Raw genomic sequence first — 18,736 nt, forward strand, 5'->3', positions numbered from 1 at the left:
CTATCAAAAAGAGCAGAGCGGACACCCTAAAAATTCCCCAAATTCGTGGTTAAATTAATTGATTAATGAATACACCATTAAAGTTTCTATAATCTTTAATGAATATGGATCATCTTCCTGTTAGGGTAGAGGTCTATGTTCTCCTCACATCTCCATACCACATATTTGGAAGGGGCCCACCTCTGACTTCTAATAAGATGAATCAAAAATAGGACCACCTCTTAATATTTGAGGGAGAGATGTGAGGATAGCACAAGCCTCGTCTCTAACAATTAGAGAATCAAGACTTGGTCTTAATTATATAGTTCATTAATAAATTTCCACATCATTTAACTGATTAATTAATATGGCATTCAATTTCTTTAAATCTTGATATCTTGAATCTCTTTTGATTTCTTCCGTTTGTGAACCTATACCCAAAAACAAAAAACAAAATACCAAAAAAAAAAAGGAAAAGAGAAGAAAAGGTGGGGGGGAGATGGGTCCAATTCTCATTAAACTGTTCAAGTGTATAAGCTTTTGCGGTCTGTTTCATTATTGTTTTTGTTACTAAAGGTAAATTCTATTTCCTCTTAATTTTTATATTGTCTATGGTTTTTTATTACAGTCATTTAATAATACGCCTTTGAGATCTCTAAGCTTTTATTATTATTATTATTATTTTAGAATATGAATTTAAAGTATTGATGAGTTTGGCTATTATTTTATTTGATAATTGTTACCTATACCCAAAAACAAAAAACAAAATACCAAAAAAAAAGGAAAGAGAAGAAAAGGGGGGGGGGGGGGAAGGGATAGATAGGTCCAATTCTCATTAAACTATTCAAGTGTATCAAGCTTTTGCGGTCTGTTTCATTATTGTTTTTGTTACTAAAGGTAAATTCTATTTCCTCTTAATTTTTATATTGTCTATGGTTTTTTATTACAGTCATTTAATAATACGCCTTTGAGATCTCTAAGCTTTTATTATTATTATTATTATTTTAGAATATGAATTTAAAGTATTGATGAGTTTGGCTATTATTTTATTTGATAATTGTTGGTGATTGACTAGTATCATACATTAATCCATGTTAATGTAATATGTTGTAAAATAGGTTTTTCAATTGTCGATTTTACTAAGTGTGTTTAGTCACTTACAGGGGGTGGAACCAGGATTTAATTTTGGGGGAGCCAAAGAATGGAAATCCAAATTGGGGAAGCACTAATGTTTTTTTGCCACAAATATTGTGTGGGCCCTTATTAATACCTATTAGGGGTCCATGAATTATTTTATTATATTAATGAATAGGCCCACATATATCTTGTGGGAATCACACGTATTTGACAAAAAATAGGTAAATTATTGATAATGATATCTTTTTCCGACAAGATATAGGTAATTAAAGCATCAGTAAAAAAAACAAAAAAAACACACGACTTCAACCCAAAGAATTCAAATGCAAACCAAAATTTTCTGTGGTAAGAGATGCAAACCAATGGTAATTAGTTATTTTACTAACTATAGACATTTTATTCACAATGTTAAATCAAATAACAAAATTTTATAAATAAAAAATTATAAATAAATAAAAAATATATAAAATTAAATAAATAATAAATATTGATTGAGAAGTTAGATTCTAATTAAAAATGAAATTTTGAATATCTAATAAGATTTTTTTTCAAAAATTTCATTTAACCAACGATTTATAGAAAGAGAAGATAATAAATATGAAGAAAAGATGTGAGAGAGAGAGAGGAGAGAATAAATAGGGATTGAAGGGTTAGTTTTTGATTAGCTATAATATTTATACATATTATTTTATCTTTAAAAATTATTCTCGATATTGAATGGGGGCAAATATGATGTTTACATGTGAGAAGATAAAAAATTGAAAAAAAATGAAGGAAATTAATACATATTTTTTTTAAGGGATTATAGAATATTTTAAAAATTCAGGGGTGACCTTGGCCCCATTGTAGTTCTGCCCTTGGTCACTCAAAGTCCGGATCTGTGACTCGATGACGCTTCCTGACCACAAAAACATGTGGGGCCCACGGTGAAAAATACTTTTTGGAAGAAAAAAAAAAAACTTTTTCACTAGTGGGGCCCGCTGGTTTTTGTGGTCAGGAAGGCCGTCAGGGAGATGATCCGGATTCGGTCACTTAATTGTTTTTAGCATGATTTCAATGTCAAATCCATGGAATTAAAATTAACAGGATCATAATTTATTAAAGGCGTCTTTTGTATCAATTCTCAAATCTGATTTTTTTTATGCGCTTAGTATTAATTTGAAGGGATAATTACTATTGCCCCCTATACTATTGTTTAATTACTACTTTATCCTCTATACATTTTTAATTACTAATCCAATCTTAGACTTTTCTTGTAATTACTTGTTCCATTGGTTAAGTGATGATGTGACACTTTTTTTTATTTAAAATTAAGAAAAAAGTCTTAAAATTTATTTACTTACCGCTTAAATTAAATCATATTACTATTCTTAGTAATTACGAAAAAAATACTATAATTAAATAATCTTATTCTCTAATCAAAATAAATAGGACTTAGAAATAAAATAAAGACCTAGTTTTCAAAATATAAATAAAAAATATTAAATTTTACTTTTTATTTATTTACTTTTAATTTGACATTATCAAATCTTAGAAAATTCTTACTTCCAATGGGTTTTTATTTATTTATTTTTAATGTGACATCATCACATTTATAAAGTTCTTATTATTGATAGAATTTTTTTTGTGTCTGAATTCAAAATGATAAGAATACGAGTGTAAAATTGGTATTTCATAGTTTTTTTTTTTTTTTTTTTTTTTGATCTGAGGTTCATCGGGCTAGCTTGTGCTAGTCACGATAAAATTATTTTTTTGTTTTTTTAAATTTAGAAGGGCAAAATATATATCAAACAATTAAATATAACTGTTTATTAACACCGTTAGAATTTAGGGGGACAACAATATTTCATGATGATTATGGTCATTTTAGTAATTAAACAATAGTACAGGGGCAATAGTAATTATTCCTAATTTTAAATCTTAATTTTGTTTATTATGGATTATGGGTCACAAACTCATTCTATATATTCATTTTGATACAAGTTACTTAAAATTCAAATACCAATTGAAGGTATAATGGTAAACATACATTAATTCTATGAAGACCCTATTGTTTTTTATTTCTCTTAGGTCCAAACCCCAATGTGTTCTTAATCTTCATTATAATTTTTTATTTTGATATACAAAAATTTATTTTTCATTTCATAATCTATTATGAACTAAAATTATCAAAATATTTTGGGTAAATATCACTTATCTGGACAAATAGCACTTACACCCCTTCCTAGTTGGATGATATCACTTACCTCCCCTCTTACCTAGAAAATATATCAAACACTTCCCTCTGTTAATTTTTTCGGTTAAATTTAACTTTTACCATTAAATATATTTCTAAAATCCCAAACTACCCTTGGCTAAATTTTTTTATATATTTATTTTAAACCCTAAATTGTCGTATTATCTAACAGTTAAAATACTAAATTACCCTCAATTAAAATAATTATTAAAAACCAAAACTAAAAATTCAAATTATTTTTAATTATTAAAAGCCCAACATACCCTTTTTTTTTTCTTTTCTTTGGGCTTTTAATAACTAAAGATAATTTGAATTTTAGTTTTGGTTTTTAATAATTATTTTAATTGAGGGTAATTTAGTATTTTAGCTGTTAGGGTGATTACAACAATTTAGGATTAAAAAAAAAAAAAAAGCCAACAATAGTTCGGGATTTTAGAAAAAAATTTAATGGTAAAAGTTAAATTTAATCGAAAAACAGAGGGGAGGTGTTTGATATATTTGCTAGGTAAGAGGGGAGGTAAGTGATATTATCCAACTAAGAGGAGGTGTAAGTGCTATTTGTTCAAGTAAGATCGGAGGTAAGTGATATTTAACCAAATTTTTTTCATTTTCGATAAAAAAAATTCTTATATAAATAACCGGAGAATGAGAAAAGGGCCGTAAATGCAATTTTGAATGATTTGAATCGTTCAAAAAATTGGATTTGTTTAGCGACCGATCCGCTGCCGATTCAGGGATAAGAAGTTCCTTATAAATCCAACCGCTGATGCCACATTTGAAACTGAATCGCCACATTACATTGGCGGGAAAATGGCGTCGACCTTCTCCTTTCCACTTCTCTCTGCCAAAGAAATGGTCACGTTTCTCTCTGAGTGTCAGATCGCAAGCATCAGAGAAGAAGATCTCAGCAATCCAAACTCTGAACTCATTTGCGCTATTTACACGAACCTTCTTATCTGTCTCGATCCACTCCAGTACGTCCTAAAACCCTAAACTTCTAACCTATCTGAGTGATTTAGCGCTTCTGAACTTGTTCTAGTTTCTGATTTTGCAGGGATGATCATGGCCAAGCTGATTTCGGTGCTTTGGGGCAACTGGAGAATCCAGACCTTCATACCGATGCCGTCAAAACCATTAACTTGTACCATAAGATGAAGGAGATAGTTGCTGCAGTCAATTGCCCCATAGGGTTCACTTTGAAAGATATGGGGAAGCCAGAGGTCAAAAGGACGGGTATTATTCTCAGTGCGATACTCAATTTCTGCCTTCACCGGTAAGGATTTACGACCATTTTGTCTTTGCGTTGTGAAATTTGTGGTTTCCTGTTTAGCAAACAAATAAGTTGGGCTCTCGTTGGTTCGTACCATAATGTAACGTTTTGCGAGAACATCTGAATACCCTAGTGTACACCTAAAGTCGTACTTACTTCCATTTATTACCAAGTTTTGAATGATAAAATAAACTATCATTTCATGCAATCCAGTATAAACCTTACTTCTGGGTTTATTTTGAAGCATCAATCTGGTTAATAATCGTTGCAGGACTTCAAATCCGAGCAAATATCTTGTTGAGTGGCAACGAACGGCCTTAGTTAATGTTTTGCTTATTTTTTCTAACGCTCTAAAGTACTTAAAAATCGTGGCATGTTATGCCCTTTTGGGATGAGGGGCAACTTGCATTCTGATCAAGTTCGATTGTAATGAATCTCACTGCACCAAAAATAGGACGAAGACTTACCAATTTATCTGATTTAACTGTTGACTTATCATAATGGCAACAATTACAGGTTAGGCCCTGCACTTTGCTTTTGCAGTCAAATTTACCAATTTGAAACCAACACGAAGATAGAGTGGGGAATGGGAGTTATGCTGAGCACAGTTAATTTTTAAAAACTCCCAAAATCAGTTTGTTTATGATTTGCTGTCTTTTATGCTTACTACACAACCTAAAACTGTATCACTTTGATTTACTTGACTGGAGAAATAGTTTTTCCATATCTCTTTGATTCCAATATATTTCAACTTTTCATTTTACTCATTTAGCTAATCTAGGGATAACTCTTCCCCTTCCTTTATGCCCAAATTGTTATAGAGATTCTATTGGCAGTATATAAGGTTTTCTCAGATTACTCATTTCTTTCACTTTTTCATTTTTGCCACTTGAGCATCGCAGGGAAACAAAACTGAATTTACTACAACCAATTGTTGATGAGATGAATTTCCAAGAACAGAAAAGCTTAGAATTGGAGACAACGATTTCTCAGGTACTTTTATATGAAGAAGTACTGCAACTGAAGTTGGATACTTTCTTTGTCCCCTCTGCTTTGTGATAGCATCTTCATGTCTTTTTTGCAGATGAATGCTGAAATTTCGGAGCATAGAGAAGCAAGGGAAAGGGAGCAACCATTAGTTCAAAAGTTAGATGCTGAAGTCAATGAGCTACGCCAGACCATTCAGGGACTTAATAACCGCCAGATGTCTTTGAAGGGATCCTTTAGAACTTTAAGGGAGAAGAGTAAAGAAATGGACGAGAAGGTCGGTGCTTGATCTTTAAGCATTGTGTATGTTTAATTTTTTGGTTGAAAGGGAGTAACTTTTCCTTCCTCTTTACTTGTGTTGTCTTGGTTTTGATTGAGTTTTTGGCTCCTGGCTCTAAATATATTCTTTTCTTCTAACAATCAAATCACTATTTATCAGTAAGTATATTAGCGTTGCTGATAACCATGCTCCAGAGTATCTAAAAAGGGATAATAGCTGCAATATCTCTTGCATTTTATACTTGAAGATGCCCAGGACAGTCCTTTTATAACTTTTTGTCATTGTCAAGTGTCTGTTTGAATCGTATAAAAATGATTTTCTCCACATTTTTTTAATCCATATTTCTTTTTGTATTTGGGGTTATTACATCCCTTTTCCATGTGGAAGATTAAGCAATAGAGTACTCAGCTATACTTTTTAGATTTGGGGATATTAGAACTTGGAGAGTTCCTTAGATATGTGTGTTTTCCAATTGTATTTTTTGTTTTCCTAGTTGATCACACCTGTCATTTGTTTATTGCATATTAAAGTTCTGCTGCAGGGAATTCCTGTCCATAGCATTTATGTTTGAGGTTCCTGTCATACAGTGCTTGTTACAGGTTTCTGAATTACTGTGGTAGTATTGTAAAGCTGATTTTTCTTGTTTGTCTAAGATTGTTTCACTCAGATTATACGTATTCTCTAAATAAATCAGAGGGTTGTCCTTTTAGGAGTTTTTTTTTTTATCAGATCAATTGGCATATATATACATGTTGACCCTATATTTTTTTTTGAATAAATTAAAAAAAGGGAGGCAGAAAAACAGACACGATACAATTTGATTAACTGCTAAGCTTTTAGTTTAATGCCAGTCCTCTTTTTTTTTTTGCTCTATGCAGATTTCAAATGCTGATTTTTTATTGGTGCAAAGTGCGCAAGAAAACGCCAAGCTACGATCTAAAATTGTCCAATCACCTGACAAGCTGCAGGTATTTATGCAACTTAATTGAAAACCGTGTTTGAAGTTGTATAATCTTCTCCTTCTACTGGTTCAGCTCTTACTACTTACATGCATGGTTAAGTTAACCCCTATGAAGTCAAGTTTGTGTTATGATTGGGTAATGTAGTACAATGGTTTGACCACATAAAGAACTGCTGTTTTCCGGTCATGACGCTGCTTGAATTTATAGGATTCGCTCCACTTTCTTTTAGTCCTTTGAGCTATCAAGGCCGTGGTTGTAATTGGGAAGGATGTATCTCGGGAACACTAAGGTTGGGTAGTAGTGCTCCATGCATAGTGTTGTACTTTTGTGTTCTACTTGGCCTTCCAAGAAAACCTCTTTTTTATTTTTTCCTGAATCACCATGTACTCTTTTTGAGGATTTTATTATGGACTGCTCAATTAATATCAGAAGAACCTTACCAATCATCATGTAAATAGTGGTGGTTGACTTGCTCACAGGTTCAAACCTGGAAACAGCCTTTATGGTGTTAGGGTAAAACTGCATACATTTGACCCTTCCCGGAGCCTCTAAAAACAGGAGCTATCCACTGGCTGTGACATTTTTATTGTTCATACACTAGACCAAATCTTTTTCCTTTAGGTTTGAACCGATTGTTCTTAGTTGACGCTGTAAAGTATTGATTTCATATCTTAAATGTCCTACTATGCTGCTTTTGTGACATGTAATTTATTGTCTTTCTCGGTATTCAACACACCTAGAGGCTATTCAGCTCTGAATTCCAATGACCATTGATTTTAAAGTACAACCAAATCTTTGGATGTTAATTGGATTGCTCTTTTGTGCTGCCAGATGATCTTGATGTAATGCTCATCTAGGAATGATACCTATTAATAGCTATTTTATGCGGTGGTTCATGGTCAATGACTTTTCTGTTTGTATTCCTATCTCAGCTTTGTAATGAACCTTGCTTTGCTACCTGCCATATATATATATATATTTTTTTGCATGCCTTTCTAGTATCATGGGAAGATGCTGCAATTTTCCTTCCCTTTGTCACTTATAAATTTCCTTTCTTCGTCTGTTTTGAGTCGTTTTACATTAGCCATTTGACTGTGCTTTAACTTTGTTTTTCATATTTCATGTATTAATTCATTCCAATTCCTTGCTTTCCAAACATCCACATGCTTACTATTTCTCTATAAAGGCGGCTTTGGAGGAGAAGAGATCAATTCGGGTTGACACAAAGAATGCTGAAAGATCAGCCATGGAGTTGTTTCAGGAGAAGACTGCAGCGATTGAGGTGTATTCTAAGGTATAGTTTAAGTACTTGATTTTGACATACGTAATTTCATGGAAAGCCCTTGTCTGTATTGATCTAGGATTTGAATGTGTTCCCATTTTTGTTCTTAATCCTTCTGTGGTCATTTTATTTTGGGGGTGGGGGATGTACGGGGTCGTTCTCAATAATAGAAAACTGGGCAAGTTGACCAAGAGCATATATTGTTTAATCATGAGAAGCAAGGAAAAGAATAGAAAGAGAAAAACAAAAGAAGGAATGATCCCATGTATGAACTCTACTTTAGCCATTAAGTAGTTGTTGAATAAGATTCTAGCCTGTAAAAGCAACCCTCTCTCCTTGAATTATTTTTACTCTCAAGAGTGTGTTTCATAGCTAAAAATGGTGTGTACTTTGAACTCCACGGTTTTTCACTGGGTTTTTGGACTCCCAATGCCGCATAAGTTGACAGGAGAAAATGTCAGAAAACAGCTGTTTTCTGTGCAGAATGTTGAGGTTGCCATTCAGATAATCGAGACAGCATTCAGAAACCTTTGTTCTTTCACCATCCCTGTATTGTTCAGGATGGCAATGCCATAGCACTAAGATCTTTCCTGGTGCAGTCAAGTCCTACAAGTCGTCAATTCAAATTCTGGGTCGTTAGGTGAAGGTTGTCATATGTGGTAGTCCATGCAATAATGTCATTAAAAATTAGATTTTGAAATTTCTCACTTTGTTGCACAAAACTAGGTGGGCTTCATCATTTGAATATCATCTTTTACTTAAGTTTCAAGGTCGGCATTACTTGTGGCACTGAATTGCTAAGGCTGAAAAGAATCTCTGATATTAGGCAAGTTTGTTTCCTCCACGACAACTTCAAGGCCAACGGAGTAAATTAGTTTGTAAGTGCAGGGGTCGATTCAGATGTTAGGTAAACCCTTAGAATACTGACAATTCTTGAATAGCATATCAGCATTGTTACTATCAACTGTTTGAAATGGAGAGCTGTATATGAATCTGTACCTCTTCAGCCATGATGAGATCCTTGTTGTACAAATGAAGATCCACATGGCTTTAGTTTTACCATGCCAATGTGTGCCTTCATGAAATAGTAATTGTCTGCATTGTCTGTACTGACTAATACCTCTTCCTTTCCAGGCTGGCAAGAAGATGACCAAGCACTTCAAGCAGATGCAAGGAATACAAGAACAGGTCCAGTTTTAACTAAAGCAGGATTACTTATTTTTCCAGCCACACCCCCCATCCCCTTCTCTTCTTACTATTACTTGCATCCTGTAGCATGATTTTGATAGTCTGTGTTGGTGAATAAATGAATGTGGCTGCTGAGTACTAAGAAAGAAACTTGGTGAATTTATTTCCTCTGCTCATACAAGAGCTCTGTTTCTGTATAGAAGAAAAATGAATGTCTAAAGCCAGAAGGCTAGTTCACCATACACATGGTGCATTATTAGGATGAGACCTACCATTCAGCGGTTGCCATATGAAATGTCCTAGGCTTAAAGCATACCTTTTCCTAACATCTCAATGGTGCTTTTGAGAGATGAACTAACTTGGACTTGTAATGTTTATACTCGTTGATCAAAAAATGTTTGTAATTATTTGTATATGCACTATCAGGTCAACAAATCCAAGAGCATTGATAAAGATATCAAGATTCTGAAGGTTAAGCTGACAGAGGATGAAGTGCTAGATAAGTCCCTTGAGGCAAAATTAGTTGAACGGCAAGGAAAAGGTAGGGCCTTTTACCAAATTGACATGGTTCATTTCGCTTCATTGTTTTGGTTATGTAAAATATTTTCACCTTCTGCCCCTCCAGCGGAACAGGTGGAAGAATCAAGGAAGGCACTAGAGAAAGAAAAAAATCTGAAAAATGAGGAGATAACCAAAGAACTAAATAACATCACATTGGAGACAGAAGCAAAAAATTCTGATCTACAAGCAAGAAAAATAAAGGTTGAAGAAGTTGTAGCGGAGGTAATATCAGTGTTGGTTAGGGAACCTAACCCTATTGTTCCTGAAGGTGTATAGTTTCCAGTCTAATTTATTGTTCATATCTTTTGATGTCAGGCAGAAGACATAGCTCTGAAGATTAACTCAGTTAAAGAAGCTGCTGCAGATAAACAGCAACAACTATTTCACATTTGTCAAGAAGCCGTGAATGAGGTTTGTATGAATCTGTGTCTAAAAAGTTATTTATATTCAATATAGCTAGCAGACTCGTGAATAATTCCACAGATTTTCAAGCTGAATTCTTCTGTTTGAAAATTTCTTTTGTTGTTTCCTTGAGTTTGCAAATAATTAGGAAATAGAATAATTCAGCCTAAAGAATTCAGAAACATTATTTTGTTGTTTCCTTGAGTTTGCAAATAATTAGGAAATAGAATAATTCAGCCTAAAGAATTCAGAAACATTATTGAACTTTAAAATTTAGAACTTAGATCAATTTGTACATGAACTGATCTACTTCGAACTTGCTCCGTTGCATTCTCTTGACTGAATTTTAAACATCTTTTCCCAGATTTGCTAATCGAACTTAGCAGTAATTTTGCATTTTGAATAAAAGAACAATTCCTTTGACCTGATTGCTTATATGTACCTCATGTGATGTGAAATAACTGGGAGTTCTCTTGAGCTTAAAAAAATAAGTCTTATTTTTTGTGCGCGCATGAATGTGCATGTATGTTGGCTGTTTCATCTGAGGATTTAATGGTTTTTGGTTGCTGCAGTTTCACAATTATACAAGCGAGATGGAAACCATTCGGCAGAGCAGGTCTCACCCAAGCTAGAAAGGTCGACCCCATAAGCCACATCAAACATAGCTGCATCTTAAGTTTTAAACCATTTTCGTGCTCCAGTTGTCATACGAAAAATCACCTCCTCTTATGAAGCGGAAGAAACGTCATGGATCCTCTTTCTCTGTTAGTGGAGGCATTGCTGTGTTCGGATGTAATTCTGTGATTTCTTTCAGAATTATTATTATCTTAATGTCTTGTCTCTCAGGAAAGACATAGTTATGGTATATCATTGCCAGTTCCCTTGTAGTTTTTAAACGACTTGCAAATTGGCAATGCCTTCATTGACCATTTGGTAGATGGTGAGAATTTACACGACAATGGCATGACAAACCCTCAAATTTACTATGACAGTTAATCACTGTTGACAGATTCCATTCAACCTGGAGCAAATAGCTTTTTATATATGCATTTCAAGATCTTGAAGAAAACAAAACAGAATAGACTTTCTATGAAACGAAAAAACATGTATCATGGTGGCATGGGAATAATTATACTCTAGTTTCTCTATCAATTTCAACATTATTTTGAACCCAAAAAGAAAACGATGGGCTGGCACAGCAGACCCCTCTCTAGCTCGGCAATCTACCTCTCACAAATCCGGTAAAAACAATAATACAGTTGACCTTGAAAAAAATATTGTGAAGCCCAAATCTTGCCAAGAGCCACCATCACCCAAATTATTGATTCTCTGAGGTCCCTGGGAAGGAAAATGAGGGACGCCAAACTGTGGCCTTAGGCTGCAGACTCCTTTGCAATCTTCTCGGCCTTGGCAATTACCTCATCGATTCCTCCAACCATGTAGAAAGATTGCTCAGAAAGATCATCAAATTTCCCATCTAGGACTCCCTGCCAGAATCCAGGATAGCACAGTAAAAACTGATATGAGCATCAACCATAAGCAACATAAACTAAGAACGAAAAGATGACAAATGTTATGGCAATGGGATTCAAGATTGACAGGAAAATAAAAAACCAGAGACATTCATACAAATATATGTAAGCTATAACAATTAGATAGACTTGAATATAAAGTCCGCCTCAAAAAAATGCATCAAGCACAACAACTAACTGCATACACAGATATGAAACAGTAACTAAAATGCTGTTATGACATCAACAAACAAGCAAAAGCTTTCACCAAATGCAAAGAAGCAAAGCTAGGAAAAACAGATCACATATAGCAAAACGCAGTAGCTTGCAAATGAATGTCAACTACTGTAGTCAGACTATTTACTTAGCGGGGGGGGGACTACAACAGTCAGACTCTCAAAAGGCAAAACCCTGAAATGAGAAACATTAATAGCAAAGATGTTTTCTTACTTGGAAACTGGCAATACTCTCCTTCAATTCTACATACTTTCCGGGGGCACCAGTGAAGACTTCTGCAACATGGAATGGCTGACTCAAGAACCTCTGAATCTTACGAGCACGAGCTACAGTCAATTTGTCATCTTCACTCAGTTCATCCATTCCCAATATGGCAATAATATCTTGAAGATTCTTGTAGTTCTGCAGAACCTTCTGTACACCACGGGCAGTATTGTAGTGGTCTTCTCCCAGAATGTGTGGAGAAAGCATACGGGATGTAGAATCAAGGGGGTCGACAGCAGGGTAGATTCCAAGCTCAGAGATCTGTTTAGAAAAGGATGTGTTTAAAAAAGTAAGGTCTTAGCAACAAAGGACATTATAGTGATTAATATGGAATAACTTCATTTCAAGAAGGACATTTACCTGTCGGGACAACACAGTTGTGGCATCCAGATGGGCAAAGGTGGTTGCAGGAGCTGGATCAGTCAAGTCATCAGCAGGCACGTAAATAGCTTGAACTGATGTGATTGAACCTTTCTTTGTTGTAGTAATACGCTCTTGAAGGCCACCAAGATCCGTGGCTAAAGTTGGTTGGTATCCAACAGCAGATGGTATGCGACCAAGCAAGGCAGACACTTCTGAGTTTGCCTGCAGGACAGGAGGTAAATTAGTTAGAAATAGTTCTCTTAAGAGGAGAGGAGAGGAAAAAATGAGTGATTCTTCGAACTCCTTTTCTTCTGGTTGGGAGAGGGGGGGGGGATTAGTGGAAATAGAAGGTGCATGTTTAAGACAAGCAAGCTTACTTGTGTAAAACGGAAAATGTTGTCAATAAAAAGAAGCACATCTTGCCCCTCAGCATCTCGGAAGTGCTCAGCAACAGTAAGCCCAGTGAGCCCCACACGAGCACGAGCACCAGGAGGTTCATTCATTTGACCGTACACAAGAGCACATTTGCTTTCACTCTTAAGGGAACAAAAAAATCAATGTTCAATTACAAGAAAACACGGAAAATTGTGAAACAAATACAATGATGAACAAATATAAGAGCCACAAAATAAGAGAACCTGCTTTTCTCCTAGTTTAATAACACCACTTTCCATCATTTCCCGGTAGAGATCATTTCCCTCACGGGTACGCTCACCAACACCAGCAAAGACAGAGAAACCACCTGAAAAAAATAGTAAAATATAATATTCAACATACAAGACATCAATGAATAATACTAGGAACATTTTCAGATGCACTTCTGTGTAAGCCTACCATGAGCTTTGGCAACATTGTTAATCAGTTCCATGATAAGCACTGTCTTCCCTACACCAGCACCACCAAACAAACCAATCTTTCCTCCTCTCTGATATGGTGCAAGAAGGTCCACAACCTATATATACCCAAAATACAAGTTGGATACTTAATAGTTCAGAATTAAGAAATGCAAATACTTTCATTGAAAGCAGAAGTTAAAAAGAAATAATGTAGGAAAGAAACAGCAAAAAGTTATACCATATACATTGAAAAAGAACCAAGAAAAAACAATATTATAGGGGAAAACGTATCTACCTTAATTCCCGTGACTAGGATCTGTTGCTCAGTTGCTTGATCAACAAAAGCTGGGGCTTCACGATGGATGGGTAGGAAGTGGTCCGTTTCTATTGAAATTGGAAAGGCGGGGGAAGAGGGGAGTTCAGAAATAGAAAGGAAAAAAAAAATTACACTCAAAATTGAATACATATTAGAAATCTAAAGGGGAAGTCATAAATGGGATAAGAGTAAAATTCCTTACGTATTTCACCCCTATGATCAATAGGCTCTCCAATCACATTCATTATACGGCCCAAGGTCGCTCTCCCAACGGGCACCTAAAGGAAATTCACAAACTAGTCCCAATGAATAATGATCAACAAAAGAATAATTTCTGTTGGGAAAAAGCACTAAATCACTGATGGCATACCCAAGACAGAAAATGAAATACTTATAAAAAATTTGAGCTGATCTACAGGACAACAGAAAAAAAAGAAGGTCGACAGTTTTCTAATGAACATTAAGATTAAAAATATTCAACAAAGTTTGACATGAAAAAAGAAAAAGGAGGGAAAAGAAAAAGAAAAACTAAGATGATTGCATGGTGAACCCTGAGTCTAACTAGTAAAACCATTTGATAATCAGAGGATATGCCACACAGGTTTAGGATTTTAAAATAAAAAGACTCTTCTTTATTCAGGTTTTAAAATTATAGTTCTGAGGGGCTACCCCCTTACTGTGCATCAGGACATAACTCTTGCTGAATACCATCCCCTCCCCCCAAGAAAAAAAGAAAAGAAAAGAAAAGAAAAGCTGTTAAGACATTTAAAACATAATAAAGTCAATTCTGAATAATCGCTAATCACAACTTGATCAATCAACTTGATAAAAATTTTTATGACAAACCTTGAAATTAAAAAATCCAACCAATCACCTCATCTGCAAATTTTAGGTCAAAATTGACGGCCAAAAAAAGAGAGGTTCAAACACTAATTCAGTTAAAAAACACAAAAATCTTATCTCTCTCAGAAAACTCTCATGTGTACAGTGGAGGATACCATCACCAATCCTTAGGCCTATCCATTATAAAGAAGGGGGAAAAGCATTAGAAATTCTTCAGTTCCCAGGTAAGCTAGGTATAAAGAATGGAATCAGTAGCACAATCAGCTAGTCAGAAAATTTTAAACATTTATAAGTCTATGATCAACAACCATCAAAAGTTTTTGTTGTCCCCATTCCCTACTGATATCAACACCTACAGTGAGGTTCCAATGATAAATAAAAAAAAACCCTTCAGAGATATCCGCCCCTTACCCCAACCAACCACACACAACCCCCCCCCACCACCACCAAAAAAAAAAAGAAAAAAGAAGAAGACGAAAGAGGAGTAAAAAGTTAACCAAATGATCATTCCGGCCAGCACTACTACCTCACTATTCTTGCGTCTTGGCCTATGTCTAGCAATAACATCTCTGCCTAGCTATTACCACCTATCCATATCTCTACTGGCAAGGACCTGTAGTGCGATGAGGCAACACAAATCAATAATATTTTGCTATCATAATCCCAATCGACGCGCAACTGAAAGATGATTTTTCATATGCATCTTAAAAATAAATCATTTATAATCAAAATCCAAGAGCATATGATCTAAATAATTACCCACTAAATAATGTATGAATGCAAAGAAAAAAACGTAACGAGTAACAAAAGAAACCCTGAGCTTAAAACCAACCAACCACCATATTTGAAACATTGAGTTCAAGATCGACATGCAAAACCAAATCAATAGATTATTGGAGAAATGAATATTTTAAAAAGCAAGGAAGAAAAACAACAACAATGGAACCTTCGCAATCAGCTAAGTCAACGAAATAAAAGATTTATAAGCCGATGATCATAAAAAATCAAAACCTTTTTTTCCCCAACATCATAATTTCTGTCAACACCTGCATTGCGATGATAAATCGAAAGACTTTAAGAGATCCCAAAATAAAAAAATTGAACCAGACAACCATCATTTCAAGGTGAAAAAACTGCAATTAAAAAAAAAAATCAAAAACAACAAATACTCACAGTAATCGGGGAACCAGTGTTAAGAACCTTCTGTCCACGAACAAGCCCCTCAGTTCCGTCCATGGCAATGGTCCTCACCATGTTCTCACCCAAATGTTGAGCAACTTCAAGAACCAAACGGATCGAATTGTCCAAGACTTCAAGGGCAGTCAAGATCGGAGGCAATCCGTCCTCGAATCTGACATCAACAACGGCACCGATCACCTGGCAGACTTTTCCGATCGAGCCGGCACCGGTGAACTCATCGGTGATCTTACCACTGGTATTAGCCCCCGATGTTGGAGGAGTAGAAGGCGAAGGCGCAGTAGCTGCAGCAGAAGTAGCGTAATCTACAGCACGATTCAATAGATAACCCTTGGGAGACGCACGAGATGCAGAAGAATGTGAAGGAGTTCTAGGGTGGACAATCGATGACGATGGCTTCGACGCAGATCGTCGAACCGACGATCGGAAAAGAGACGATAACACCTTGCGAGAAGCCATGGCTATGTCTAGGTTTTGGCTTCCGCTTCTTCCTCCGAACGTTTTCTGATTTACAACGAAGAAAGCTCTGAGTTTTCACTCTGCTCTACTTGTAATGAGAGAATCGTACATTGTGAATTGTGATTGGGCAGTATGTGAAATTACTGCCTTGCCCGTCTAGTTAAGGGTACGACTTGGCAGAACTCGAAATCTGGTTTGTTGTTGGGTAGGACCGTAGGAGAAAGTAGGAGCGGTTAACGCCTTAACCTTTGTAACAACGAAGAGGGACACGTGTCACTGGTCCCACCAGAGAATTTCTCGTGGCTCGAAACTAGCAATGTGTGAAGCTTTAAGAAGTCAAATCGCTCAAAAAAAAAAAAAAAAAAGAGAAGTCAAACCCAATTTTAAGCTTTTTGTGTTAAGGCAGTTAGGATTGAAAACCTGAATTTTGAATAGAATTAGGGTTAAGAAAAAGACAGGATCGGAATCAATGGGGATACATGAGGGATAGATTAGTCAAAATAGGCTAAAAGTTATCCTAACCATAGATATAGAATCTTACACTAGGAGATACATTTATTTTGTGTATGATCATAAGGTAATACACAATGATGTTCCTACATTCGTTAAGGATATTGGGCTCTTATTTGTCGCGTGTGTGCCGTTCCCCCCCCCCGGGGCCGTTTCGGTTTCCAGTTTTGAAACTCTCTATGGTGAGCAAGACCACCACCTTCTATTATTAATCGTGCTTTCTTCTCTAGCAAAATATTTCTGATTCTTTCAATAATATTTTGTATAATATGCTCTCCATTACCCAAAAAATATCTACATACCATACTAATATAATTTATATGCTTTATAATGTTATAGTAGAGAGGGGTACTCCTGTTATAATATTTCATAAGTTATTTTCGATTTTTAGTGTTCAAACTGTCATACTATATATATATATATATATATATTTTCCGTTTGTTGTATGATAATGATTGTATTTTTGTCCATTTTTATGATACCTTATCAATGGTTTCGAAGATATCAACCAATAAACTTTTTTATTGACCATAGGAAAAAGAATACTCTTTTTTATTATTATTAATACTTTAAGTAAATGTCACTTTGAGAGACAAAGGTGCCCTGCTGCCTTTGTCTCATTTTGCCCTCTTACGTGCCTTTATCTCTCGTTGCCCTCTTATATGGTGCATTGATTACCTATCCTATGCATGTTTCACATTGTTACACCCATTAATCTAAAGGGCTGACTATTATATATTATAATTACATATGGACGTTGATATTTTATGCCCTTCAAATATTATGAATTTCTTTTTTCTTATGATCAATGTTGAACTATTATAAGTGTGCCCAATAACTAAAAGTTAAGAACAATTTGATAACTCGCAAAGTGTTTTTAAAGTTGAAAAACACTTGGAACAATTTTGAGTGCTCTTGGAAGCAAAAACATTCTTTTAGGCTTTGATAAAACTTGTTTATGGAAGTAAAAATAATACTCATAGGGGTTTGATAAAATCTATTTCCTAAGACAAAATTGAAAATTTTAATAATAATTATAAAATGTATCAATGTTATATTTAAAGAGTCAAATTACATAATTAATCATTCTAAAATTAGGTCGCTTAAACCCAATCAGTCACTTAATTTTGGCTGTAAGAAACAAACGCAATAGCAAATAATAGTTAAGCCAAAGGTGTTTATGGAAGCAAAAAAATTCGTAAATTTCAATTTACGTTGCAAAGATTCATGCGAAACAAAGCAATTTTCAACCAAATTTTTTGCTTTTTTCAAAGCAAGAAACACTTTAAATTCTTATTCGATGTGTTATCAAACGGGTCCTTAGTATAAGCTTAGTTGAGTTGTATTTGTATTAAAATGTATATAAAAGTAAAACAAATGAAATTTCTACTCCAATGACAAAAACCAAAAAAAAAAAAAAAAAAAAAAAGTGAAGTAAAAAGAGTGGGCTTGGATCCACCAATCCTGAATTTGATTATTGCTGTTGGGCTGTCTTAAGAATTTGCTCAATAGGGTTTTAACCAGCATTTGTGTCCAGCATCACATTAGAAGCCCAATTGTAACGATCTATATAAACAGCATGAGCAACAAAAATAATCTCAATTGGGTTGCAAAATTGGAAAAAATAGTCTATTGTGCATAGCTTTCGCTGCACTCACTTGTAATATACTAAATAGAGGGTATAAATTAAAAGCTGATGCTAGTGAAAACCCCGACTTTCATGATTCGTTTAGTCTATCAACCCATTTAATATTTTTGCTTCCTTCTTCTCAGTTGAGTTATTCTGTAACTTGGGTGAGTTGCTGTCTATGTTATCGGACAAATTGTTATGGACAACAGCAGAGCCTTGTACCCCATAGAAGTAATAATCAATCACCAAATAAATAGAGGGGTGAGCGAAATAATAGACCTTACCA

At 34.8% G+C, this 18,736-nt stretch overlaps 2 protein-coding genes across 2 annotated transcripts; one reads left to right on the top strand and one right to left on the bottom strand.

The window, feature by feature from the left end:
* The first annotated feature begins 4,146 nt into the window (after positions 1-4,146).
* LOC149009737 (kinetochore protein) lies at positions 4,147-11,250 on the top strand. Its single transcript, XM_089161422.1, has 11 exons — positions 4,147-4,326; positions 4,407-4,625; positions 5,525-5,615; positions 5,707-5,886; positions 6,768-6,857; positions 8,038-8,145; positions 9,268-9,321; positions 9,748-9,862; positions 9,947-10,104; positions 10,198-10,293; positions 10,857-11,250. The coding sequence occupies exons 1-11, from the start codon at positions 4,163-4,165 to the stop codon at positions 10,914-10,916; spliced, it is 1,335 nt and encodes a 444-aa protein (XP_089017548.1). The 5' UTR covers positions 4,147-4,162; the 3' UTR covers positions 10,917-11,250.
* A 93-nt stretch (positions 11,251-11,343) lies between these two features.
* Positions 11,344-16,405, bottom strand: LOC149009738 (ATP synthase subunit beta, mitochondrial-like). Its single transcript, XM_089161421.1, has 9 exons — positions 15,828-16,405; positions 14,014-14,089; positions 13,791-13,879; positions 13,494-13,611; positions 13,298-13,401; positions 13,037-13,195; positions 12,657-12,881; positions 12,246-12,557; positions 11,344-11,771 (listed from the first exon to the last, which is right to left on the bottom strand). The coding sequence occupies exons 1-9, from the start codon at positions 16,308-16,310 to the stop codon at positions 11,658-11,660; spliced, it is 1,680 nt and encodes a 559-aa protein (XP_089017547.1). The 5' UTR covers positions 16,311-16,405; the 3' UTR covers positions 11,344-11,657.
* Positions 16,406-18,736: the final 2,331 nt, after the last annotated feature.

The sequence above is a fragment of the Hakea prostrata genome, chromosome 7, assembly GCF_041222555.1.
Source record: "Hakea prostrata isolate BN-2017 chromosome 7, UWA_Hpros_2, whole genome shotgun sequence".
NCBI lineage: Eukaryota > Viridiplantae > Streptophyta > Magnoliopsida > Proteales > Proteaceae > Hakea > Hakea prostrata.